Source organism: Aethalodelphis obliquidens, unplaced genomic scaffold (genome assembly GCF_003676395.1).
Source record: "Aethalodelphis obliquidens isolate GAN/ISIS:26980383/991018 unplaced genomic scaffold, ASM367639v1 scaffold59, whole genome shotgun sequence".
Lineage (NCBI taxonomy): Eukaryota > Metazoa > Chordata > Mammalia > Artiodactyla > Delphinidae > Aethalodelphis > Aethalodelphis obliquidens.
Window position 1 is genome coordinate 5,928,691 of NW_020838003.1, and position 23,865 is coordinate 5,952,555.

The 23,865-nt window shown below is 36.8% G+C and overlaps 1 protein-coding gene across 12 annotated transcripts in view; it reads left to right on the top strand.

The window, feature by feature from the left end:
• The window catches only part of MRPL1 (mitochondrial ribosomal protein L1), a 101,604-nt gene that overhangs the window by 38,213 nt on the left and 39,526 nt on the right, over window positions 1-23,865 (top strand). For all 12 annotated transcript variants that reach the window (XR_003428880.1, XR_003428879.1, XR_003428881.1 and 9 more), the window contains 5 exons: window positions 4,494-4,605; window positions 11,434-11,692; window positions 14,086-14,169; window positions 15,523-15,594; window positions 18,957-19,068. Coding sequence is in view for 8 of the 12 variants with exons in the window: in XM_027087679.1 (XP_026943480.1) it covers window positions 4,494-4,605; window positions 11,434-11,692; window positions 14,086-14,169; window positions 15,523-15,594; window positions 18,957-19,068 (639 nt within the window). In the remaining 4 variants the exon portion in view is untranslated. The remainder of the gene's footprint in view (window positions 1-4,493; window positions 4,606-11,433; window positions 11,693-14,085; window positions 14,170-15,522; window positions 15,595-18,956; window positions 19,069-23,865) is intronic.

Consider the following 23,865-nt stretch of genomic DNA (forward strand, 5'->3'; position numbering starts at 1 on the left):
CTTAGTCTATAGCAGTTTGATTTCTGTTGAAAATTTTAATTTCTGGTTGTCATGACTGGGGATTCTAAAAGTAGTGGTTGAGTATTTTATAGCAGGTTGCAATTGATGTATTCAAGAGAATTATTATTTTAAGTATCCTGCCAGGGTTGTGGGGTTCTTGTTTAGTACAATTAGAATTATCTTTTGGAAGTGTTTTCCAAATCTTGAGTGGATAATTGCTCTTCCATCATTTACCATATGTGATTTTTCAAGGTAGCTGGCTTCTTTAAAAATGTGGAAATCTCCTCTTAGACTGTTGCATACCAGCATAGCCACTAAATTTGAGACTCTGGAGGTCAGGAACTGCATCTCATTAGTCTATTTCTCTTCTTTTTCCTAGCCGTTAAAGCCCCGGTTGTGGCTTTTGTGCCGCAGTAATAAACAGGTTTCCTATACTGTCCCAAATGTCGGACCCATATGTTCACAGAATTCACAGTCTTGGTGGTTGTCTTGTACTTCAACTTTGTTTTGGAAGATTAGAATTAGAGATGAAATTGAGTTGTTAGGCATGTGGCTTTGATGACGTTTGAGCTGATGATAAGGAGTAGACCAGGGGAAGATAACGGAGCTGGTGCATCCCTGTCAGATGTAACATTAACTGTAAAGGCCCTGAGTGAGGAATTAACTTGAGGGACTCTAGGGATTCAAGGATCTGAAAGAAGGTTCATAGTGAGCAAGTAAGAGAGTGATATGGAGTGACAGGCAGGGGCCGGCTCACATAGGGCCTGTAAACCACAGTGAGGACTCGGTAGCTCTTCTGCGTGCGCAGTGCCCTGCACTTGGAAGCTTAACTCATGAAATGAATTCATTTGATGTGTAGACAAGTCTTACAGCTTACATGCTATTGGTCTATATAATGAGTGGATTTTAAGATATTAGATTTTAATAGTAATTTTACATGAAAACCTAGTTGTAGAGCGCTAATTTAAAAAGTTGAGTTTAGAGAGTTCCCTGGTTGCCTAGTGGTTAGGATTCTGGGCTTTCACTGCCATGGCCCGGGTTCAGTCCCTGGTCGGGGAACTGACGTCCTGCAAACCACATGGCACAGCCAAAAAAAAACAAAATTGAGTTTAAGCCCAATTAAACAGAAAAGAAAATATAGATGACCAAACATGAAAACATATTCAGCCTAATTCATAAGGAAATTTAAATTAAAACAACTCTGCATACCATCTTTCATCTACTAGGTTGACGAATATCAACGTGTTTGGTAACATACTATGTTGGCATGAGTGTATGGAAACAGGCAACCTTTTCATTGCTGGTTGAAATGTATATGGCACTGTTATTGTAGAGAGCAGTATTTATCAAAATTACAAACGTTCATATCCTTTGACCCAGCAAATTCCCTTCTTGAATTTATCCTATGAATATACTTGTATGTGTGCAAAATGATGTTTGTACAAGGTCATTCACTGCAGCACTGTTTATAATAGCAAAATATTATAAATGAACTAATGGCTGGTCACTGATTATGATACAACCACACAGTGTAGTACTTTTGCAGCTCTGAAGAGATGAAGTCTTTATGAACTGATATGAAATTATTGCTGTAATACATATGTATAAACGTACCTTTGTGAAAGGCATACATGAGATTATATATACACATCTCTTATAAATAATGTGTGTACATCTATATCTAATATATGTGTGAAAATGGGCTCTAATACCTTTACATGAAAAATAAAGGTATAGAACAGTGAGTAGAGTGTGCTACCATTTAATAAAAGAGTAGGGAAATAATATTTCTAGAGAGATGCATAAGAAATTACTAACGTGGGAGGGAAGCTGGGTTTTAGGGGTTGGAGGAAGACTTTACTTTTGTATATTCTTTTGTAACCCTTAAATAAAAACATTTTCCTAGTATTTCTACATACAAAAGATATTTATAACATATAAAGAATAATAACTTAAAATTCTGGATACTTACTAGTAAGCTTAAAAAAAATAAAGAACATTATCAATACCTTCAAAGGCCTAAGTGCTTTTGTCTTATTTGATCTGTTTCTTCCCCAGAGATAAGGCACTTTTCCTGAATTTCTATTTTATCACTCCATTGTTTTTCTGTATAGTTTTTTTTTTTTTTTTTTGGCGGCATTGGGTCTTCGTTGCTGTGAGCAGGCTTTCTCTAGTTGTGGTGAGCAGGGGCTACTCTTTGTTGCAGTGCGTGGGCTTCTCATTGTGGTGGCTTTCTTGTTGTGGAGCATGGGCTCTAGGTGCATGGGCTTCAGTAGTTGTGGTGCGTGGGCTCAGTAGTTGTGCTTCGGTTCAGTAGTTTTGGTGCATGGGCTTAGTTGCTCCACAGCATGTGGGATCTTCCCAGACCAGGGCTCGAACCCATGTCCCTGTGTTGGCAGGAGGATTCTTAACCACTGTGCCACCAGGGGAGTCCCCTTCTATATAGTTTTAACACACGCACACACACACACGCGCGCACACACACACACACACACACACACACATACTCCTAAATACAATATTGATTACTTATGCATGTTTTTGAATTGAAATAATCCCAAATGAATTCTTTTGCCAGTGACATTTTTGCTCAAATTATGTTTGAAAGATCCATCTATATATATGGTATATAGTTTATTCATTTTTACAGTCCTGTAGCTTTCCATTATAGGAATATACCACAAATTATTTATCCATCCTACTGTAGATACACACTTGGGTTCTTTTCTTCAGTTTTGCCATTTCAACGATGTGATGATCATTCTTGTCTCTTAGTACACGTGTGCAGGAGTTCCTCTAGGGTACATGCCCAGTAGAATTGCTGCATCATTGAGGTGTGCATGCCCATCCTCTTTGGGTAATGCCTTATTGTTTTCCAAAATGGTATTCCAATTCATACTCTTAACTGCTATGTGTAAAATTTATCCTTATGTGATATTTTCAGCTATACAGGACTTTTAAAAAAGTTTTGCCAATTTGCTACATGTAAAACAGTGCTACTTAAATTATCTCATCTACAAACTGTTACCTGTCCAAAATAAGATCAAAGCACTCTTCATTGAGAAAGTCTTGTGGAAAAAAATTTTGTCAGCTGCACTAAATAATATACTTACTTAGTGATGTGTTTGATTTACATGCTGGGTTAATTTTAATTTGGTAACAGATAGGCTGTAACACGCTCACAGACCACTCTTTAAGTAGCACTGTAAAATGATATGTTACTGTGGTTGAAATTAACATTTACCTGATTACTAATAAGACTGTACTTTTTTTTTTTTTTTTTTTTTTGCGGTACGCGGGCCTCTCACTGTTGTGGCCTCTCCCGTTGCAGAGCACAGGCTCCAGACGCGCAGGCTCAGCGGCCATGGCTCACGGGCCCAGCCGCTCCGCAGCATGTGGGATCTTCCTGGACCGGGGCACAAACCCATGTCCCCTGCATCGGCAGGCGGACTCTCAACCACTGTGCCACCAGGGAAGCCCAAGACTGTACTTTTTTTATATGTTTATGCATCATTTGTATTTCATTTTCAGTTAGAAGTCTATTCATCTCTTTTGTTTATTTTTCAATTGGGTTGATCTTATATATTCTGGATATTAATCCTTAGTCCAGTATGTATGTTACTATTATAATCTCCCAGTTTTTGGCTTGTCTTTTCACTTTCTTTAAAGTATCTTGGTGTTCTTAACACTAATGTAGTCACTTTTTGGTTACTGCTTTTGGATTTTGTTTGTGAAATTGTTCCCTTCTCAGAGGTCATAAAGATATTTTCCTACATTCTGAAATCCTTTAAGTTTTGCCATTCACATGTAAGTCCTTAGTCCGTCTAGATTTGATTGATTGCATATGTGTGTGTGTGCGTGTGTGTGTGTGTGTGTGTGTGTGTGTGTGTGTGTGTGTGTGGTGTGAAATAGGGATCTAAATATACTCTTTTCCCTGTTGATAATCACTTGTCTTAGCACCACTTATTGAATTCTTTGCACAGTGATTTGCAATAACATCTCTGTCATATTTCAGTATCCATATGTACATGGGCTTGTTGCTGGGCTGTTTATTGTTTCATTAGTCTATTTTTCTTGTGCCAATACCAAAGTGTCTTAATTACCATAGCTTTATAACAAGTCTTGACCTCTGGTAAGACAGTACCCTCCACTTTCTTATCCTTCAGAAGTACCTTGGGCAACTTGAATGTATTATCTATACAAGAAAAAAAAAGACTAAAATTTAAATTAAAAATTCAGGATATGTATTTGTAATCTATAATAATAGAGCTAACATACTTTGACTAGACTAAGTTAAAAATAAATTAGGACAGAATTCTTCAATTAGATATGTCTACTTGACTTTAGTTTCAAGAAGTACAGTTTCCATTTTTACACTTTTTAAAGATTGTGGTTAACTCACAAATATTGAATATTTTTGTTTTAGAAAACACTGAGAATGTAAAAACTGTGTATGTAGTGATTAATATTTTACATGTTTGTTTTCTTTCAAGTCTTGATACATCAGCAAAGGCATAGTCTTTCCAAGATGGCTTCTCAGACATCTCTTTATCCTTGTTCTGTGTACGTTCTGGTGCCCAACAGACATTTTGCTGCTGCTACAAGGTAAGTTTTTTTGTTTTGTTTTTATTTTTTTAGTTATTTCATCTGCTATCATTTAAATCTTTGATTAAAAAACAATATGCTTGGGGGGCTTTCCTGGTGGCACAGTGTTTGAGGATCTGCCTGCCAGTGCAGGGGACACGGGTTCGAGCCCTGGTCCAGGGAGATCCCACATGCTGCGGAGCAGCTGAGCCCGTGTGCCACAACTACTGAGCCTGAGCTCTAGAGCCCACGTGCCACAACTACTGAAGCCTGTGTGCCTAGAGCCCGTGCGCCGAGGCAGGAGCAGTGGGAGGCCCGCGCACCGCAGCGGGGGGTAGCCCCTGCTCTCTGCAGCTGGAGAGGGCCCGCGAGGCGGCAGGGACCCAACACAGCCAAAAATAAAATAAATAAATTAAAAAAAAAAAAGAAATATGCATGTTTTTAAAAAACTGTGAAAATTTATTAGCAGATAATTTTTTCCATGTCTAACAATGAGTTATTCAGTAGCTTGATGAGAATCATAGTATTCGCAATTTTAATTGTGGTTTTAATATTTTAACGTATTGACTTTATGATATACTAAAAAAATAGTTTTTTCATGGCTGATTTTCTGTCAGGATCTGAGACAGGGTAGAGGGGCTTGTGCTTGCTTCTCTCTTCTCTCTTGCCACTCTGAATCTCCTCTCTTCTGCGTGTATGTGCATATACTCATGGTTTGCCAGTGGCATCTCTGACTCTGGTTTTGCTTCTCTCTTGACAATAGGTTCTTTTTCTTGCTTCTTTGTATATCTCAGAATATTTTATTGACTGCTAGATATTTTGTTCGAACAGTTGAGACTAAAGTACATACTATTTATGCCTGGAAATGGGCATGCCTCTTCTGTCACAGTGTTAAGTCAATCCAGTCAAAAGTTGAGCTGGGGTTTGGTTTTGTTACTGCTATGGTTACCACCACCAGCTTCAGATTTCTGTACTGTTACCTTGTGCTTAGGGTGGGGGCTGGGTTGCTGGAAGGTTTTTTTTCTCAGTGTTGCTGTTCCGTGCTCAGTTTTCAACCTTGCCTGTGCAGCTGTGCCTCAGAAGGGGGTCACTCTCCATACTCTTGCTCCTCCCCAAGTAGAAGACTGCTATTGCTTATTACTCAGTGCTTGTCAGGCTGGTGATGGGTGCAGAAGGGATTCTGTGTTTTCCAAGTTCAGCCATTGTCTTAAGTAGGCCCACTGTTGCTGGTCCTTGGGCATGAGGTTTTCTCAGTATTTCTCTCCCTCCCCCCATGGTATGTATCTATTGCAGGTCTTGTGCCGTAGTGCCTGGACCCTTCCATAGCTTTATTGGTAGATGATACTGCACTCAGGACTATTTCCTGCCCCACCCCTGAGGATAAAAGTTTTAGTGTTTTTTCTTCTTTCTAGTGTTTTTTTCTTCTTTTATTTCCGTACATACAGTGGGTGTTTACCTGTGCCATAGAGGGCGTCAGGGTTACTTGCCTCTCCGGCTGTAGTAGCTGATCTTCTCCATACTGCACCCTTGAAGGAGGCTCCCTAGTCCCCCGGCCTGCTCCCGTCTTTCCCGGGAGCATCTGGTGGAGGTCTGTGGAAAAGGCCCACGCAGTAAGTGTGAACTCCCCTTGTGTCTGGATCTCTCAGGGGGTTTATACGTTAGTGCTAAAAGTTTAGCTGATTTTTTTTCCTGCCTGCTTGCCTTCCTCTTATTCTCTGCTACAGGTGAGACCCTCCTGGCTGTATGCATATGGAGTGGGGTTGTGGGGAGATTTCAGACCTGTTTGGTTGCCCTACGATCTCAGCTCTGTGATGCGTTCAAGAAAAGTTGTGATTTTATCTGACTCTGTCATTGTTAATGCTCTTTCCAGCTTTTATTTGTATCATTATTGACTAGGCTTTATTCTGTCAGTTTTTACATTTTAGGTATAAGCAGAACTTCTGCATTTATTTTATTTTATTTATTTATTTGGTTGCTTGGGGTCTTAGTTGTGGCAGGTGGGCTCATTAGTTGTGGCACGCGAACTTTTAGTTGCAGCATGTGTGTGGGATCTAGTTCCCTGATCAGGGGTTAAACCTGGGCCCCCTGCATTGGGAGCGCGGAGTCCTATTCACTGTGCCACCAGGAAGTCCCTGCATTTAAGTTTAATGAATAAACCAGCATCAAAGGTGGGTGTTTGTGATTTTATTTATGTGATTACACTGAGAAGTAAGAATTCCAAACATTGGCATTCCATTAATAGTTATATGCCCTAGGCATTTTCTCTTTAGTTCTGTTCAGTTCAGTTTAGTTTGACTGAGGTTGTGTACCCTCCTACCTCCACCCGAATTCCTCAAAGTAAAGGCTTCTTCAGCCTTAAAAGGACTTGGATCTCTGGGGTCACAGATCTTCAAGGATCTTGAAGTGAGCTTTATTATAGCACTGATTTTTTTCTTATCTTGTTTTATTTGGGTATGACCGTGGAATTATTTTTTCCTTTCATTCTCTTGGAGGTAGGAGACAGGTGAAGCAGGGAGAAAGTTATTACCTGAAAACAGTCTCTTATTACTCATTTAATCTGTGTGGTTTAGTTACCCAGGTAACTATAGCTAAATTCTGTTCTCGCTAATTCAGACTGCCAGGTGTTTCTCCCTCACCTTCCCCAAAACCTTTCTAATATGATTATTTTATTCTCTGAGAATCATAGTATTTAAGTTCTCCTGATAGGGCCTTACATAATTGCATGAACAACAGAGTTCTTCTGGATGTGATTCTTATGAATAAAGGCAGACAGTTTTTGGAGTGTCATGGAAAACAACAGGTGGTGGGTTTATAAAATTAATTATTATTCTCAGATTTTATTCAATTGCAGTTTTTTATTAATTTTGGAAGACAGTATTTTCCTTAAAGTCCTATTTGCTCTGTGTTATAATGATGTACTTTATTTTTCTTTTTACTAAAATAGTGTTCTGTTTGTAACTTAATATTTTCACTGAACCGTCTCAAATATTTTGTGAAACAAGGTCTAAAGTATAAATAAGTAAACTGCTGTATATCCCAACTCAGTCTCATTATGTATCAGACTTATATTGGGTTTTGCAAATATTTATTACTTTAAAAATCATATTTTAGCCTCTGGGGACTTCATATTACTAATTGCAAATTAAATGGACAGGTTCAGTCATGGTTAAAAATATAGTGGTGAAATCAGCATTTACATAAAGTAAATCTGTAGGTTATAGTTACAATATTTATTCCTTTGTTAATCTTAGAGAGTTTATTACTAAAACAGGCTCTCTAGGCTCCTTCTTCTGTTGGCCTCATTGCTCTTTTACTAAATATAAAATGTGATTTCTCCAGTTTGGAAGGTTTCAGGATTTTGTGGTGTACTCCCAAATACCATTGCATGTCACATCATCCACTCAGGCACCTACTTAGACTTGTCAGCAGTCCAGTGGTAGGACACCTGTGTCCCATTAAAAATGAGCACTGTAATTATCTGCTATTTGGTCAAATTGCTTATTAGTTGGGAGGATACTCTTATTAGCTATGGTAATAAGGATTCATCCAGTGCTATAAGTGAGAATGGAATTATATGTTGGATTAGTTTTTGAGGTTCTTTTTTAAAATATCATTTTACTGTCATCCATTTCTTTTGCGTAAATTTTCTAGGACCCCATATTGGTTTTCTGTTGCTGCTGTAACAAATTACCACAAACCTCGTGGCTTAAAACAACTCAAGTTTATTATCTTGCAGTTCCGTAGGTCAGAATTCTGACATGGATCTCACTGGACTAAAATCAAGGAGTCATCAGAGCTTCGTTCCTTTCTGGAGGCTCTAGGGGAGAATCTGTTTCCTTGCATTCCCAGCTCTAGAGGCTACCCATATTCCTTGGCTCATGGCTCCCCCTTCCTCCGTCTTCAAAGCTAGGAATGGCATATTGAGTCCCTTTCATGCTCAGATTTCTCCTGTCTCTTCCCATCTCTATCAGATGCGGATGAGAAAGGGGAAAGTTTCTCTGCTTTCAAGGACTGTGTGATTTGGGCCCACCTGGGTAGTCCAGGATAATCTCCCCATCTCAAGTTCTTTAACCTTAATCCCATCTGCAGAGTCCTTTTTGCCAGGTAGATACGGACATCTTTGGGAAGCCATTATTGTGTCTACCTTAGAACCCAGACATCTTTCTAAAATATTGTTTCACTAATTTAAAACTTCTGTGGTTAAAAGATTAAAGGTGTGACTTGAATGAATGCTGAGAAAATATATCATCTCTAGCTCTGACTTCTTAACTTCAAACTCTTACCTGTAATTTTCTGTTGAACATATTTTCTTAGTTTGTAAGCATCTTGTTAGCATTTGCTATGTAACGAACTCCCTTATAATTAATTATCATTGCCCACACATCTCTGGGTGAGCTGAGCTAAGCTAGGTTTGGATGGGTGTCTCTGATGACCTTGGCTGGGCTTGCTGTGCCTCCATGAGTCCACTGCAGGTCAGCTGAGAATTGTCCAGTCTAAGGGCTCTGTGGGGCAGCTGTGTTTCACACTTCTCGCCTCCTCCCACCTTGGGCTACCCCGGTCCTGTTCTTATGAAAATGGCAGAAATACAAACTTACAAGTGGAAACAGATGAAGCCTCTCATGCCTTAAGCTTAGAGCATAGAAACTGTCACTTTTGCTTTATTCTATCGGTCTGCTAGTCACATGACCAAATCAAGGCACTGAGAAATATACTCCACCCTTTTAATTGGGAGGAACTGCAGAGTCACTTAGCAGAGGGACTTGAATAGAGAGAGGGGGTAAGGAATTGGGGCCGGTGATGCAACTAACCCCACACTCAAACTCTGTTTACCCGAACTGAACTCATCTCTGTGACTACTTTCCTCATAAGAAACCTGTTTTGCTTTCTTTATTTCTGGTTTTAGTTAATGATACTACTCTAGTCACCCAAGCCAGAACCCTACGAAGTATTCTAGAGTCTTCTCTTTCCCCTTTCCCTATCTTCAATATTTACCTTGTAAAATATCTCTGTAATCTGTCCAGCCTATTACCATCACTGCTCTGGTTCAGGCTGTCATACCTCCTCAAGAAGAGAGGGAGCGAGTTGTCTCTTAATTGTCTCCAATCTAGCTTCCGTCAAATCCATCCCTTATATTGCAGCCAGAATACTCTACCTCAAATACAGATCCCACTCCTGTTCAGTGGCTTCTCATTGCTTCTAGAGGAGGCTCTCTGTGATCTAGATCTGCCAGCCTCATGTGCTGCTGTTTTCTGCCTTTTGCTTTACCTTTGGTTCAGCAGTCAGCAAAATATGGCCAGTGGGCCAAAAAATCTGGCCTGCCATCTATTTTTGTACAGTTCATGAGCTGAGAATGTTTTTCACATTTTTAAGTGATTAGGGGAAAAAAAGGAAAAAAGGAACAGTATTTTGTGACACATGAAAATTATAAAATTTAAACCAGTGTTCGTAAATAAAGTTTTATTGGAACGGAGATACACTCATTCATTTTTGAATTGGCTGTGGCTGCTTTCACATTACAATGGCAGAGTTGAGTCATTGAGACAAGAGACCATAAAATATTTGCTCTCTGATCCCTTACAGAAAAAGTTTACCAACCCCTGCTCTAGTCAGCTAGAACTTATAATAGCTCCCCTTATGTACCATTCTGTTTATCATGCCTCAGTACTTTTATTACATTGTTTCTTTGCCTGGATAACTCTATAGCTTTATTGCCATATAATTTACGTACCAAACAATTCACCCATATAAAGTGTACAATTCAGTGGTTTTTAGTATATTCACAGCATTGTGCAACCATCACCACAGTCAGTTTTAGAACATTTTCATTATCTTCCCGCAAAACCTCAGGCCCATTAGCAGTCGCTCCCCATTTCCTTAACCCTCTCCCCTGGCCCTAGACAACCACCAAATCTACTTTCAGTTTCTATAGATGTGCCCATTCTTGATATTTACTATAAATGGAACCATACAACATGTGGTGCTTTTGTGACTGGCTTCTTTCACTTAGCATTATGTGTTTAAGGTTTATATAAATTATAGCATGTATCAGTGCTTCATTTCCTTTCATTGCCTATTAATATTCTGCTGTATGAATATACCACATTTTGTGTATCCATTCATCAGTTGATGGACATCTGGGTTGTTTTACTTTTTGACTCTTTTGAGTAATGCTGCTATGAATATTTGTGTACAAGTGTTTGTGTGGTCATATATTTTCATTTCTCTTGGGTATATATCTGGGCTAATTCTTCCTTATCCTTCAGGAATTGATTTTGGGGTCATCTCTTTCAGAACTCTTCCCTTCCTCCTAGGCAGGGTTAATGTCTTTTCCCTATGGCCCTGATAACATTCTTAAAGTATTTACCACATCATATTGAAATTATCTCTTTGCATGTCTGTCTCCTCTAAGTTTCTGGAGAGCAACATCAATGCCTTATCCAACTTTGTATCAATTGCAAACAGTTCAAAAGTTCACTTAATATTTGTTGCACTAGAAAAACTATAAAATAATCTATGCTTTTGAATTAAAATAAACTTTTCTTTTGTCTTTTTTTGGTCTAATGTACATTGCCTTTTTTTTTTTTTTTTTGCGGTATGCGGGGTTCTCACTGTTGTGGCCTCTCCCATTGCGGAGCACAGGCTCCGGACATGCAGGCTCAGCGGCCATGGCTCACGGGCCCAGCCGCTCCGCGGCATGTGGGATCTTCGCGGACCGGGGTACGAACCCATGTCCCCTGCATCGGCAGGTGGACTCTCAACCACTGCGCCACCAGGGAAGCCCCATTGCCTTTTTTTTTAAGTCTCTTGGACTACATATTGAGATAACTGATCTTGAATTTTTTGTTTAAGGCCTGCAAAGAAAACAAAAAAAGGTGCCAAAGAAAAAGCATCGGATGAGAAAAAAGATGAGATAGAAAAAATAAAGTCATATCCCTTTATGGAAGGTGAACCTGAAGATGACGTCTACCTAAAACGCTTATATCCAAGGCAGATATACGAGGTGGAGAAAGCTATTCACTTACTTAAGAAATTTCAAGTTCTGGACTTTACTAATCCAAAGCAAGGTGTCTATCTTGATTTGACACTGGATATGACACTGGGGAAGAAGGTATGTAGACTCAATTAAAATTTATTTGTGAACAGTGGTTAAAAGAATTGCCGTTTCTTCATTTAAACAATTTTTGTCTCCTGTAATAATTTTTAGAAAATCTTGTGCTCTTTCTGAACTTTAGGTTGAAAAATATGTTTGTTTGTCTTAATTTTCCAAATATAACATAAAATGTTGAATATACTCTGCAGAGTTGATGAACATATATCTCCTCTTCATCTGAAAGTCACTGGTATAAATTTCAATAAAAGTAGTGTTAAAATTAATTGAGGTATTGCTGTAACTTTGAAAAATGACTTAGGCTGCCTGGGTATGTTGTTCCTTCTCTGTAAATGAGGACTTTGGATTAGCTTAGTAGCCTTCAGATGTGTTCCTTAGAATCCTAAAGTTGAGAGTAAGTTTGCGTGGAGTTCCAAGCCCCTTACTCTCATCTCAGCCAGAACCTTTCTACTTTGTCTGTTTATATATTGCAGTTCCATGGAAGACTTGTTTATAAAATTCTAAAAGTGGGAAAAACACTAGATTAGATTTGAGGTCCATTACAGCTCTAAATTTTATAAGCTTCTCACTTAAGTCTGAGTTTTTTGGAGATGATATTTTAATTTTTACTCCGAGAATGTCTTTTTTGGGTCAAACTAGAAGGTATATAGTTTTGAATACAATTTAACAACCTCAACGACAACAATTAATTGAGCACGTAGAAGGAGGCAGGACAGCATAGTGCTTAAGAGCATAGGCTCTGGAGTCGGGTTACAGTACAGGCCAGAATCCTGGCATCACAAGTTACCTGCTCTTTAAGCTTCTGGTTTAACCTCTCTAAATCTCAGTTTTTTCCTCTCTTTATAAAGGGGGATAAAATGCTTATTAGTTCATTTGGTTATAGTGAGGATTAAATGAGGTGATAGTGAAGGATTTGGTAAGAGTTTAATAATAACGATCAACATTTACTGGAAACTTTCTGTGTACCAGCCACAGTGCTAAATGCTTTGCATGCATTTGCTCATTTAATTCTATAATAATCTCAGAAGAGGAAGCTGAGACACAGAAAGTGAAGTAACTTGCTCAAGGTCACAGAGTAGGGGGTGGAGTTAGGATTTGAACCAAGGTCTGTCTCATTTCTTAGTTCTTATTTATTATAGTTCATACCAGCCCTGTTGTAATTTTATTTTATAACATAGTGTTACTGTTCTTTTATTTTAAATTGTTGTACTGTCCAAAATAATCACTTTCTCAGTCAACCATTAATGTAGTTTATAACGAAGTCTTGTATGGCCACAGGTTTCATTTCATAAATGGAAGCCACTTGTAAACTAATAACATTGGAAGGGTACAGTTGTTTTCCTGAGACATTTTTTGTTATTGATAGAGTGCTTGTAAAACAAGCCAACATTCCCCCAGGGGATGCTATTGTGATTGCTTGCCATTGAAAAATTTACTGAAGTCAGTTGTGACATGTTAATGGCAAAGGAATGCCAGTCAGTAAAACTGAGTTGCATGTCTGATATAAAGTGTGCTTAAGAGTTTGTGCCTTCTTGTCTGAAAAGAAATTCTCAGGAGCTTATCTCTATGCAAAGCTTTTCTAAAAATATAATCTTTCAATCAGTTTAATTAGGGAGCAACTCCTTTTCTCTTTCTTCCAGACCTTAAGGCCGCACCAAAACTATGGGCCTAGAACTTGTTTCCCTGCGACGTCTCCCTAAGAGATCTGAGCCATAGGCCTAGACAGGTCCTTGACCCAATGACTGAACATATTAATTCTGAGGCCCTGTAGAAACTCCACCTGTATTAGGGCGCCTCACATGCATTCCATTATTTATTTGGGATTTTCCAACTGGCTTCCCAAATATATCTGAAAGTGGTGGGTGGTCCAGGTAATTACAAAATAGACCTACTCAGAAGAGCCTTTCAGGTTTGGCAATCAATCTTGGATTTAAAGTTAATATCATCTGATTTACCTGATTGTTTAGAGCCAGTGATGGAAATTAGGGGTGACCTACTGAACAGATCAGCTGGATATTGTTCAATATGCATAGCTATATACATGTCCTGCTTGATGCTATTAAAAAAATTCCATGTTCTTTTGAATTTAATTCAGGGCAGCAAACATTTATTGGCATCCATCATGTGGAAAGCATTGTACTAGGTGCTGGGGAAGATATGGATTGTGCAAACTCATCTGTTATTAATATGTGAGAGACTGTGATGAACGACGTAGAGATAGAAGCCAAGTGCCGTGGAAGTATGGAGCTGGGGAGAGAGATTTAGATTTTTATTAGGATTTCTTACAAAAGAAATATAATCTCTTATGCCTTAAAGTGTAACCAGTGAATATTTCAGATATAGAAAAGCTGAATGAATTTTTCATAATTGATTTTCCATTGTTGTGTATTTAGAAAAGAGTGGAGCCGTTTGCCAGTGTTCTTAGTTTGCCACACCCATTTGTTTCAGAGACCAGTAAAGTTGCTGTATTTACAGGGGTGAGTAACCTTCGTCAACTTTTTATATCGTTTAATTTTTTTTACATATCACATTAGTCAATGATTAGAATAACTGAATGAGGGCTTCCCTGGTGGCGCAGTGGTTCAGAGTCCACCTGCCGATGCAGGGGACACGGGTTCGTGCCCCGGTCCGGGAAGATCCCACATGCCGCGGAGCGGCTGGGCCCATGAGCCATGGCCGCTGAGCCTGTGCGTCCGGAGCCTGTGCTCCATAATGGGAAAGGCCACAACAGTGAGAGGCCCGCGTACCGCAAAAAAAAAAAAAAAAAAGAATAACTGAATGAGTAGAGTTAGAGGAAACCTTAGCATTCCTCTAGACTTATTTTCCCTACATGAAGCTCAAAGCAATTAGATGACTTATTTGAGGTTGGTCCTTCTGATTAGCTTGAGAAAGAGCTAAGCCACATCGTTAACTTCATCATTATGCATCTACCATATTATGTTTCTCACAAGAAACTGAAGAGAAGTATAGAATTTATCCTACTAGCTGCTGCTTCCTACTGAAGCTCTTCAAACAAGAATAACATTGACATTAAAGCAGTGGGCCCATTTAGTGCTATGAAGACATAGAAACCACACTTTTAAAATGGTCTAGTCTGGAAAGTCAAGAAAGTCAAGGCGATAACAAGTGTAGTAATACAGCTCTTTGTCATTCTTTTTGTATTGTAAACATTTGTTTATAACATGTTCATGAATTTGTTTTATAAGGTGTTTTGATTCCTCTCTGTCTCACTTTCAATGAAGAAATTCTTTACTCTTTTCCTAGGAAAGTAGAGAATATAGCTCTTGGAATGCCACAAAACTTGAGTAAATAAGGGAGTGATATGTTTTCACAGTAAAACCAAATGGCATGAATGGAACATATAGAAAAAAAAAACCCTAATACTGTGCATTTTTCTTTTGAATTTTCAGACAATAGGCTAAATTTTGGTTCTCATTTCTTAAATTAAAAAAATTTTACTCTTGTATATTGGTTTGATAAAATGTCTCCATTTAAATTAGCAAAACTAAATATATTTTAATCTTTTACTTTTGGAAGATGATGTATTGATAACATTGGAGACTAAGGACCACTTGGTGGGTTCCTAATATGCCATTTTGATGTGTTTCCTCATATGTTAAGTCAAGAAACACTTTAATCACCTCTAAACTAAACTTGTTCTGGATGTAATATCTCTGATACATCTAGTTGAAAATTGATGCACATTCAATTAAAAGTAAAAAAAAAAAAACCCAGTTTTTATTTTGAACTGTGGTATTATTTCTGACAAATACTTGAAAGCAGACTGAATTTGCTTAAAGATTGATGTTCATACTATTGTGTTTTGGTAGAATGCATCAGAGATAAAAATAGCAGAAGAAAATGGAGCTGCATTTGCAGGAGGAACTAATCTGATTCAGAAGGTACAGTATTGTTTTCATGTTCATTAGTTATAGAAATTGTTCTGTTATCTTTGCCATCTGTTGATTTATTACATGTGGAACATAACCACTCTGCTCATATCTTTTGATCAATGGTTAGTAGAGCTTTACAGAACAGGGGAAAATTTTCCTACTCTTCTGAGTCTCAAAATCAAGCTAAGAAAAAACTATCCAGACTTTCTTATATTAACTATGCTTGATTTATATTGTGATTTATTTTTCTTTGCTTCCTATATGTTTGTGAGAGTTCTGTGGGTAGACTGGAAAGGGCAGTATGACTCTTTCTGGTTTTGAATGTGAGATTTGAGATGAAGTGCAAAAGGTAGCACACATGGATATCTCTATTCACGTTTTGAAGGTCAGATATTTGTTTTGCTTTCTTGGAGTGAAAAGCGTGATTTGCTTTAGTAGATCACAAAGGATAGTATCTGACCTCTATAGTATGGTACTTTTAGTTACTCTTAACTTTTACCTCCCCAACTTCATCAGTTCAAGTAATGTAGGCTTAGCATGGAGGCAAAAAAATGATTATATAGCCTGCCTTGGGAAAATAACAAAGAATTTGTGGAACCCATTTGAAACAAAGACAACATTTTCTTTTTTTTAAGAGGTGGGGAGGGGAATTTTCTGGTGGTCCAGTGGTTAGGACTCCTCACTTTCACCGACGAAGTAACTAAGATCCCACGTGGCCAAAAAAAAAAAAAAAAAAAAAAGACGTGGGGAGAAGAGGCACATCTGTTGAATTTTGGGAGTTATTTCTGAAATACAAAAGATTTCCCTAACATTCTCTAAAATCTTCTCTTCTAAATTTAATCCTTTAGACTGTGGAATACTTATTGTTTTGTTTTTAGAACTGGAGGAAGTGATATGAAAATTTGTCTTTTGTCCTGTATCCAGATTTTGATTTGGGAGAAGTTTTAACTGGACCATTAACTGGACCAAGCACAACAGTGCTTGTAGTGTCTTTTTTTCTACCCCAGTAGTTCTCTAAATTTGGTGTGGATTCTGGATTTTTAAGGAGAATCTCTAGAATTATTTTGGGGAGCAGAACTAATGGAAAATATGAAGAGATTGTACTTTCATACAGCTTCTAGGTCAAAGTCAGAGGGTGGTACCCAATTCTCTCTCATGTATCATAAATTTTAATTTAGTAAGATTATTAAAATTCTTTTAATATTAAAAAATAAACAATACCACATATTCTTTGGAATTTGAGAGTGTAGCTTGGACCCCGGAGTCAGAGAACGAACTATTCTTATTAAACTTGTGTACTGCCTTCCATCTGTTTTCTTCCGCAAGCATAAGAGTATCTTATAGAACAGTCATAGCACCAGTGGAGTTTGAATAGATATCTCCACTCCTTAAATGTTAAGTAAGAAGTTACTTCTCAAGAAAGAAATGGTATGGGAGCAGAAAGTATTCTGTATCATTAAGTTCATTAAATAAAATATTTTGAAAAAAGTAACCCAAATAAGGAAACCAGGTGCATTTTGAAATTATTTGGTAAGTAAAATTTACAGGTACAGAATTTCTCTTTAGGTGCCCCACTGATGATCTATTATTAGAGGGAAAAATGCCACCTATATAAGGCATAAAAACCAATATATTCTTGCAGATTACCCCCTGGTATCTTTTAAAACTCATCCATTTTATTTTCAAAAGGTATTCAGGTTGTGAAGTAAATTCAGTACAGTTTTGTAAATAGTATCATGGCTGCAATTTTTTTTTTACACATTCTTGTATTTTTTAATTAAATATCAATACTGTTTTACTTAGTGCTTATAATAGGTAAATGTAGGATGAATTTACTGAACTTTTAGTCATTTCTTAGGTAAGACTTTATTTACTAAATTCATTTTGCTTTAATTACAATACTTGTGAAATATCACAAGTATGCTTGGTTCTGAGGGATTTTTAAATAGTTTCATTTTTACTTGTCTCTAAAGCATGCATGCTTTTCATCCATATAGTTTTATATTTATTGAATGATATGATCTTAAGGTTAACTATCGCATAACTTTCAAACATAATTTTAAATTTAATTCAAAGGAACATGTTTTAGAATCAGTATTAGAAGATGTTGGAGTAGAAATGTCACATACAGTTCTTTTACATTTCAAAGTTGCCTCTGCTTTCATGTTTCTAGTGATGAGAGCCCTGGTTCTGGAACCACACTGCCTGTGTTTCAGTTCTGGGTCTGCCTCTTAAAAGTGCACAGATTGACTCGTCCTCCTTAAGCCCTCCATTTCCTTATCTGGAATGTGTGGTCAATAGTACTTTCTTTGTAGATTTATTGTAAAGACTTGATGAACTAAACCATGTATGATGCTTAGCAGAATGCTTGGCATGTTATAAGTTCTCTTTTAAAGTAAGTTGTTATTGTTGAGGGGAGCACAGTATGTTGTTTAGGGAGTAAAGAATTTGTAAAAAGAAGAAATAGTAACAGGAAGATAAAATTCCAGAATCACACTTAATTTTGCCAGGGTCCAGGTTTTTACAGTTCAGCGTGTAACCCCAAACCAAGGCTTTGAATGACATACTGTGATAAGACTTTATGCAAAAAAATCATTGGTAAAACATTTGTTGTCCAGGCAGTATTGTTCTAAAAAGTTGCTTCATTTTATAATCAACTGAATTTTTAAATGGAGTATACTGTAGGAGTAAAACAATTATTTTGGGTGCCTGCCTGAATTAATTTAAAATGTCTTTTAAAAATTGAAATTATTTTCTTTGCTCTTAGAATAGAAATAGAGTATGGATAATAAACTATAAGTAAACTTGTCTTTGACCATTCCACTCCTCTTTCATTTTTTGGAGGCAAAGAGAATTTTGGTTTCAATTCTTTGTGAAAATAATTATAGACTCAGTTCTCCTGATGCTCCAAATTTAGGAAAACAGTGTAGTTGCTAGTGATTTGGCAGCTAGTGGTTATTAATTTTACATGTGATCTATTCCAAAATTTTCAACATATTCCTTCAGTTTTGATGGACATATGAATTCAACTTTGTGGGACTGTATGAGCCATGTACACATCAGTGATATGTTCTAGCTTGTAACACTTTGCCAAACATAACGCCATGGAAGAATTAAGCCCATTAAATGTTTGTTTATTTGTTTATTTTTAATGGATGTGGCTATTTTTAAAAGAAAACATCAGAAAATGTTTTGCTTCTGATGGTTTTCATAATTGATAAATGTGTTCAAATGATCCTTGTGGTTAAAGAATTGTGCTTAATAGCTGTTTTCTAAATTATAAGGGAAATTATTGCTACATTAGACTTTATTTTTAGAAGGATAAAGCTTTTTATACAATCTAAGGATATCTTTTCCCCCCTGATTTTTAGATTTTGGATGATGAAATTCAACCAGACTTTTATGTAGCTGTTCCAGAAATAATGCCGGAGCTTAATCCATTAAGGAAGAAACTGAAAAACAGATTTCCTAAGCTTACTCGAAGTAAGGGAGAATTCTTTTACTATTTCAATATGCTATCAACAACTTCTATATATATGTTTAGTTAGAAAACAAAATTGCTAATATATGTGTAGAATAAATAATATGTTCTGGTGTTTGAGTTTTGTGTTATATAGGAACATATGGATTTATTATTTTTTTTCTTTGGCATTAATATTGGTGATTTAATGTAATTTGAAGACCTAGTGACTTTATAATACCAGATCTTTAAATTTAGGCCATATTCTAGTTTTAAATTAGTGGAACATATTACCCACTACGTATGTTATCATCATACTATTTTATACCTCTTTATCAATATAACATGTATGCTCATTTATGTTAGCATTCAACATATATGTATGAATGCTTACTGTGTATGGTTCTGCAGTTATTTCCCTTGAGCAACTTTTCCCTTGTGGATATTTCCCCCTTATGAAACCTAGTAAGAGAAGTAAGGGTGCTACATAAATAGCCTTGTTATAAAGTATGAAGTATTATATGATAAATTCACAAGGTGCTGTAGGTGTTCAGTAGAGGAGGAATTTATACATAGGTGGGGAAATCAGAGAAGGCACCCTGAAGGGGGTGACATTTAAACTGTACCTTGAATAATTTGGTGATCAGATTAAGGGGGATTTTATTTTAAGTGGAAAGAATCTGTTAATCATAGCCACTGAAGTAAGTTAGAAATTATAGGCTACATCCCAGAAATATCAATTAGTTCTCTTTGGCTGTAGTGAATGGTACCCCTATGAAATGAAAGAGAATATGTTGGACAGGTAGATTGATGCCATGTTGAGCAGAATCTTGAATAAGATCCTAATAAATTTGGACTTCTATTCTGTATTCAGCAGGAATCTCTTAGAAGTTTTTAAGGTGGGGGATTCTCCAGAGCTTTAATTTAGCAAGAGTTTGTAAGATGTATTGGCATGAATCAAAAGTAGATGCAGGGAGACCAGTTCAGGTGCAATTGCCAGAGACTAATAAAGGTAATGTTTAAACTAAAGTCTTCATAATGAGACTGGAGTGAAGAGGACAGATGTCAAAGATAATAGGACTTTGCACTAAGTAGTTAGGAATGGACATGTTGAGAGAGAGAAAGGGAAGAGTCAAATGATGCTGAGATTTAAACCTTGGAATCTCTCCTAATAAGTTGATGTCATTAATGGAAACGGAGTAGATTTGGGAAGAAAAGTAAGTTCATTTGCAGACACTGTTTCTTTTAGATGGTGCTGGATATCTGCTATAGATAGACGTTATTTCAAATAAAATTTTATGAGGTAAAAGAGCAAGTATTTTAAAATCATTTTAGTAGATTGGTCTTCAAATTTTAACTCTAGTTGAGCTAAAAAAAATTCTTCATACATGATAGCCACTAATGCTCATCTGAATTATAGATCATGTTCTATGCTGTAAGCAAATTCAAATGTACTCTTCAGTTTTGTTGTACTAGTGTTTTGTTTATTCTTGATAGCCTGCATTGAATAACACATCCTTTTGAGATATTGGACTGAGGTTTGACACTTTTTATTAGGGATTTCCAATACAGTAGTGTGTGTTTTCATGGAAGCACACTTACATTCTTTCCTAAGTAGGACCTGAAATTGAACATTATTTTGAAAATTAAACCAGAGTTGCAGTTGAATTTAAAAATAATTCTCGTATTTTTTTCTAATTAAATTCAAGCTCAACAAAGCCAAACAATATTAAATATAGTCAATTAAAACTGAAACTGAATACTGAATATATCTGTATTCAGCTTGCTCCTCGCTTTGCACGGTTAACTGGTTTTTCACAGAAATTAATTTTGTTACCTTTGCTGCTTTATCCATTCTTTGAATAACTCTTTTGGCCTCAATTCTCTTTAGCGTTGAGGTTTCTTATTACCATTTTCATTGCAAAATTTGGGACTGAAAGGTTTTCAGATAACTTATTTCTTTATTTCAAATAAGAAAAGTTTCTTTTGAAAATGTTTATTTTTACTAGTGGGCTTTGTTTCTGCTTTCATAATGAATCATAGCTTGTGTATACCATGGTCAAGTTACCTAGGTATGTTCTCTCCGCCCAGCCCCCACAATTTGCTTAACAAATCATCTTGGAAAACCAGGCAGACCTTTCTCCTTCCCTAACTTTTTCTTTTCAGCCCCACACGATCTGCTTAACAGCACTGGCAAAACATTTGTGTTCTTTAAACATGAAGACAAATGATTAACCTGTCAAAAATGTGAAAGCAGAATACACCAGATGTGCATTAGAACAAATGAAGCTTGTATTATGCATTTTTAGAGCTTATTCAGAATCTTGTTTAGGAACATTTGATTCCCCTTACATCCAACAAAAGACATAGGGTAAAATAGAAATTACGTTTTGAGCAAATGGATGGAATTAAAAAACAAACAAACAAGCCCCTGCAGCTGAGCTCATTAGTTTCCCATTTTATCTTACATTTTGTTTTTCTAGTGGGAGTGGGTGTAACCAACTTGGCTGGATTGAATGTGCACATTTTGCAGCATGTTTAATGCTGCAGTTTTATTTGTTTTATTTTAATTGCTTAAGTAACTATAGGCAAGTTCTCTATTTTTCCAGTGCACATTTGGCTTGTTTTCTGAGTATTTCTTTTTTATCTTATTAAAAAAACGACATTTAAAACTTGCTTTTTAAAATTTCTTGGAAGAAATTGGCCTTCATTTTGCATGTCAACTTAGCTTTCTTTTCTCCACAATACAAATGCCCTCTGAAATTCTTTCATATCTAATATAGATACATCTTATTGATATTTTTTGACTTTCTTTATTCCTAATCTTATTTTTTAGCATTTACTAAACAAAAAATACTAGTATGAAAAATATCTTGACTTAATGGAATCAGTTTTCTATTACGCATATTAAGCCATAGTAGGTACTATGGCATGTGTGGAAATAGTTGAATTCTTTTAAAGCATGCTAAGTTGTTGGCAGGTAAGGGATATAATTAGAAAACTGGACCCACTACTGTGTGTTCCTCTTAACACATAGTTCTTAGGATTGAACATCAGTGCTCCAGCTGGAGTCTCGTCAAAAGGATATTCCCGCAGACTTGTCCAAAGAGTATTCACATCTACTGAGTAGGACACTGCTTTCTGTATGGAAGTTGGTATTGTATCATATTTGAGAGTAATGGATATAAAATTATTGAAATCTAATGTAAATTATTTTTAACTCATAGATTGACATGCTGTACTTCAGAGTATTGCTTGCATTATTGAAACAATTTGATTATATAAAGAAAAATGCTAAAACACAGGGAATTTTTGCAGGGTAACCAATTTGAAATTTTTCTAAATTTCCCTCTCTCATGTGCTAGTTTAAAAACTATGTGTAAAAGACTCCAATGATGATTAGGTATGATTATAATTATTATAGATGAATTATTGATATATTACAGCTGGTTCTGTTGCTCTCCTTCATTTCCCTTACTCCAGCCATAATGGCCTCTTTGCCCTTCTTTATATGCACTAAGTGTTCTTCCTTCTCAGGTCTTTGGACTCATTGTCCCATCTGTCTGTAATGCTCTTTGCTAATTTGCCTGGCTCACATTCTTATTCAAATATCACATTAAACAGAGAGCCCTTCTGTAACCATCCTATATAAAATATTAATCTCCACTTCCCATTATCATCGGATTTCTCATTATTGTGTTTTTTTTTGGCTGCGTTGGGTCTTCGTTGCTGTGCACAGGCTTTCTCTAGTTCCGGCGAGCGGGGGCTAGTCTTCATTGAGGTGTGCAGGTTTCTCACTGTGGTGGCTTCTCTTGTTGCAGAGCACGGGCTCTAGGGCGTGCGGGCTTCAGTAGTTGTGGCGCACAGGCTTCGTTGCTCTGCAGCATGTGGGATCTTCCTGGACCAGGGCTTGAACCTGTGTCCCCTGCTTTGGGAGGCAGATTCTTAACCACTGTGCCACCAGGGAAGTCCCCATGTATTTTTTTGAATTATAGTTTTGTCTGGAATATGCCCAGGAGTGGGATTGCTGGATCATATGGTAATTCTATTTTTAGTTTTTTGAGGAACCTCCATACTGTTTTCCATAGTGGCTGTATATAATGAGATTTTCATATTGACTTATCATGGGAAGAGCTGCTGGAGACACACTGAGAGTGGTGTGTCTCTAGTGGTATGTTCCTTATTGTATTTCTTACCCTTCAAATAAATCACATTTTCTAGGTACAAAATTGAAATTTTTTCAGGTTAAGTTTTGGTATTGTGGAATATTAGAAGTATGTGTGCAACTAGAGATTATCATACTAAGTGAGGTAAGTCAGAAAGAGAAAGACAAATACCATATGATATCACTTATTTGTGGAATCTAAAATATGACACAAATGAACCTATCTGTGAAACAGAAACAGAATCAGGGACATAGAGAGTAGACTGGTGGTTGCCAAGGGGGAGAGGGATGGGAGAGGGTTGGATTGGAAGTTTGGAATTAGCAGATGCAAACTGGTATATATATAATGGATAAACAACAAGGTCCTACTGTACAGCACAGGGAACTATATTCAATATCCGGTGATGAACCATAATGGAAAAGAATATGTATATGTATAACTGAGTCACTTTGCTGTAAAGCAGTAGTTAACACAACATTGTAATTCAACTATACTTCAATAAAAAACAAATTTAAAAAAAGTTTAAAGTAAAACTAAAAAATATATATTATGTGTTGAATTTGAGTTAAAATGTTAATGATTAACGATTAGGAAGGTATAGTTTATGTTTGGAGTCTCCTCCATGGTCCTTTGAAAATTCTTAGTTTTTACCTT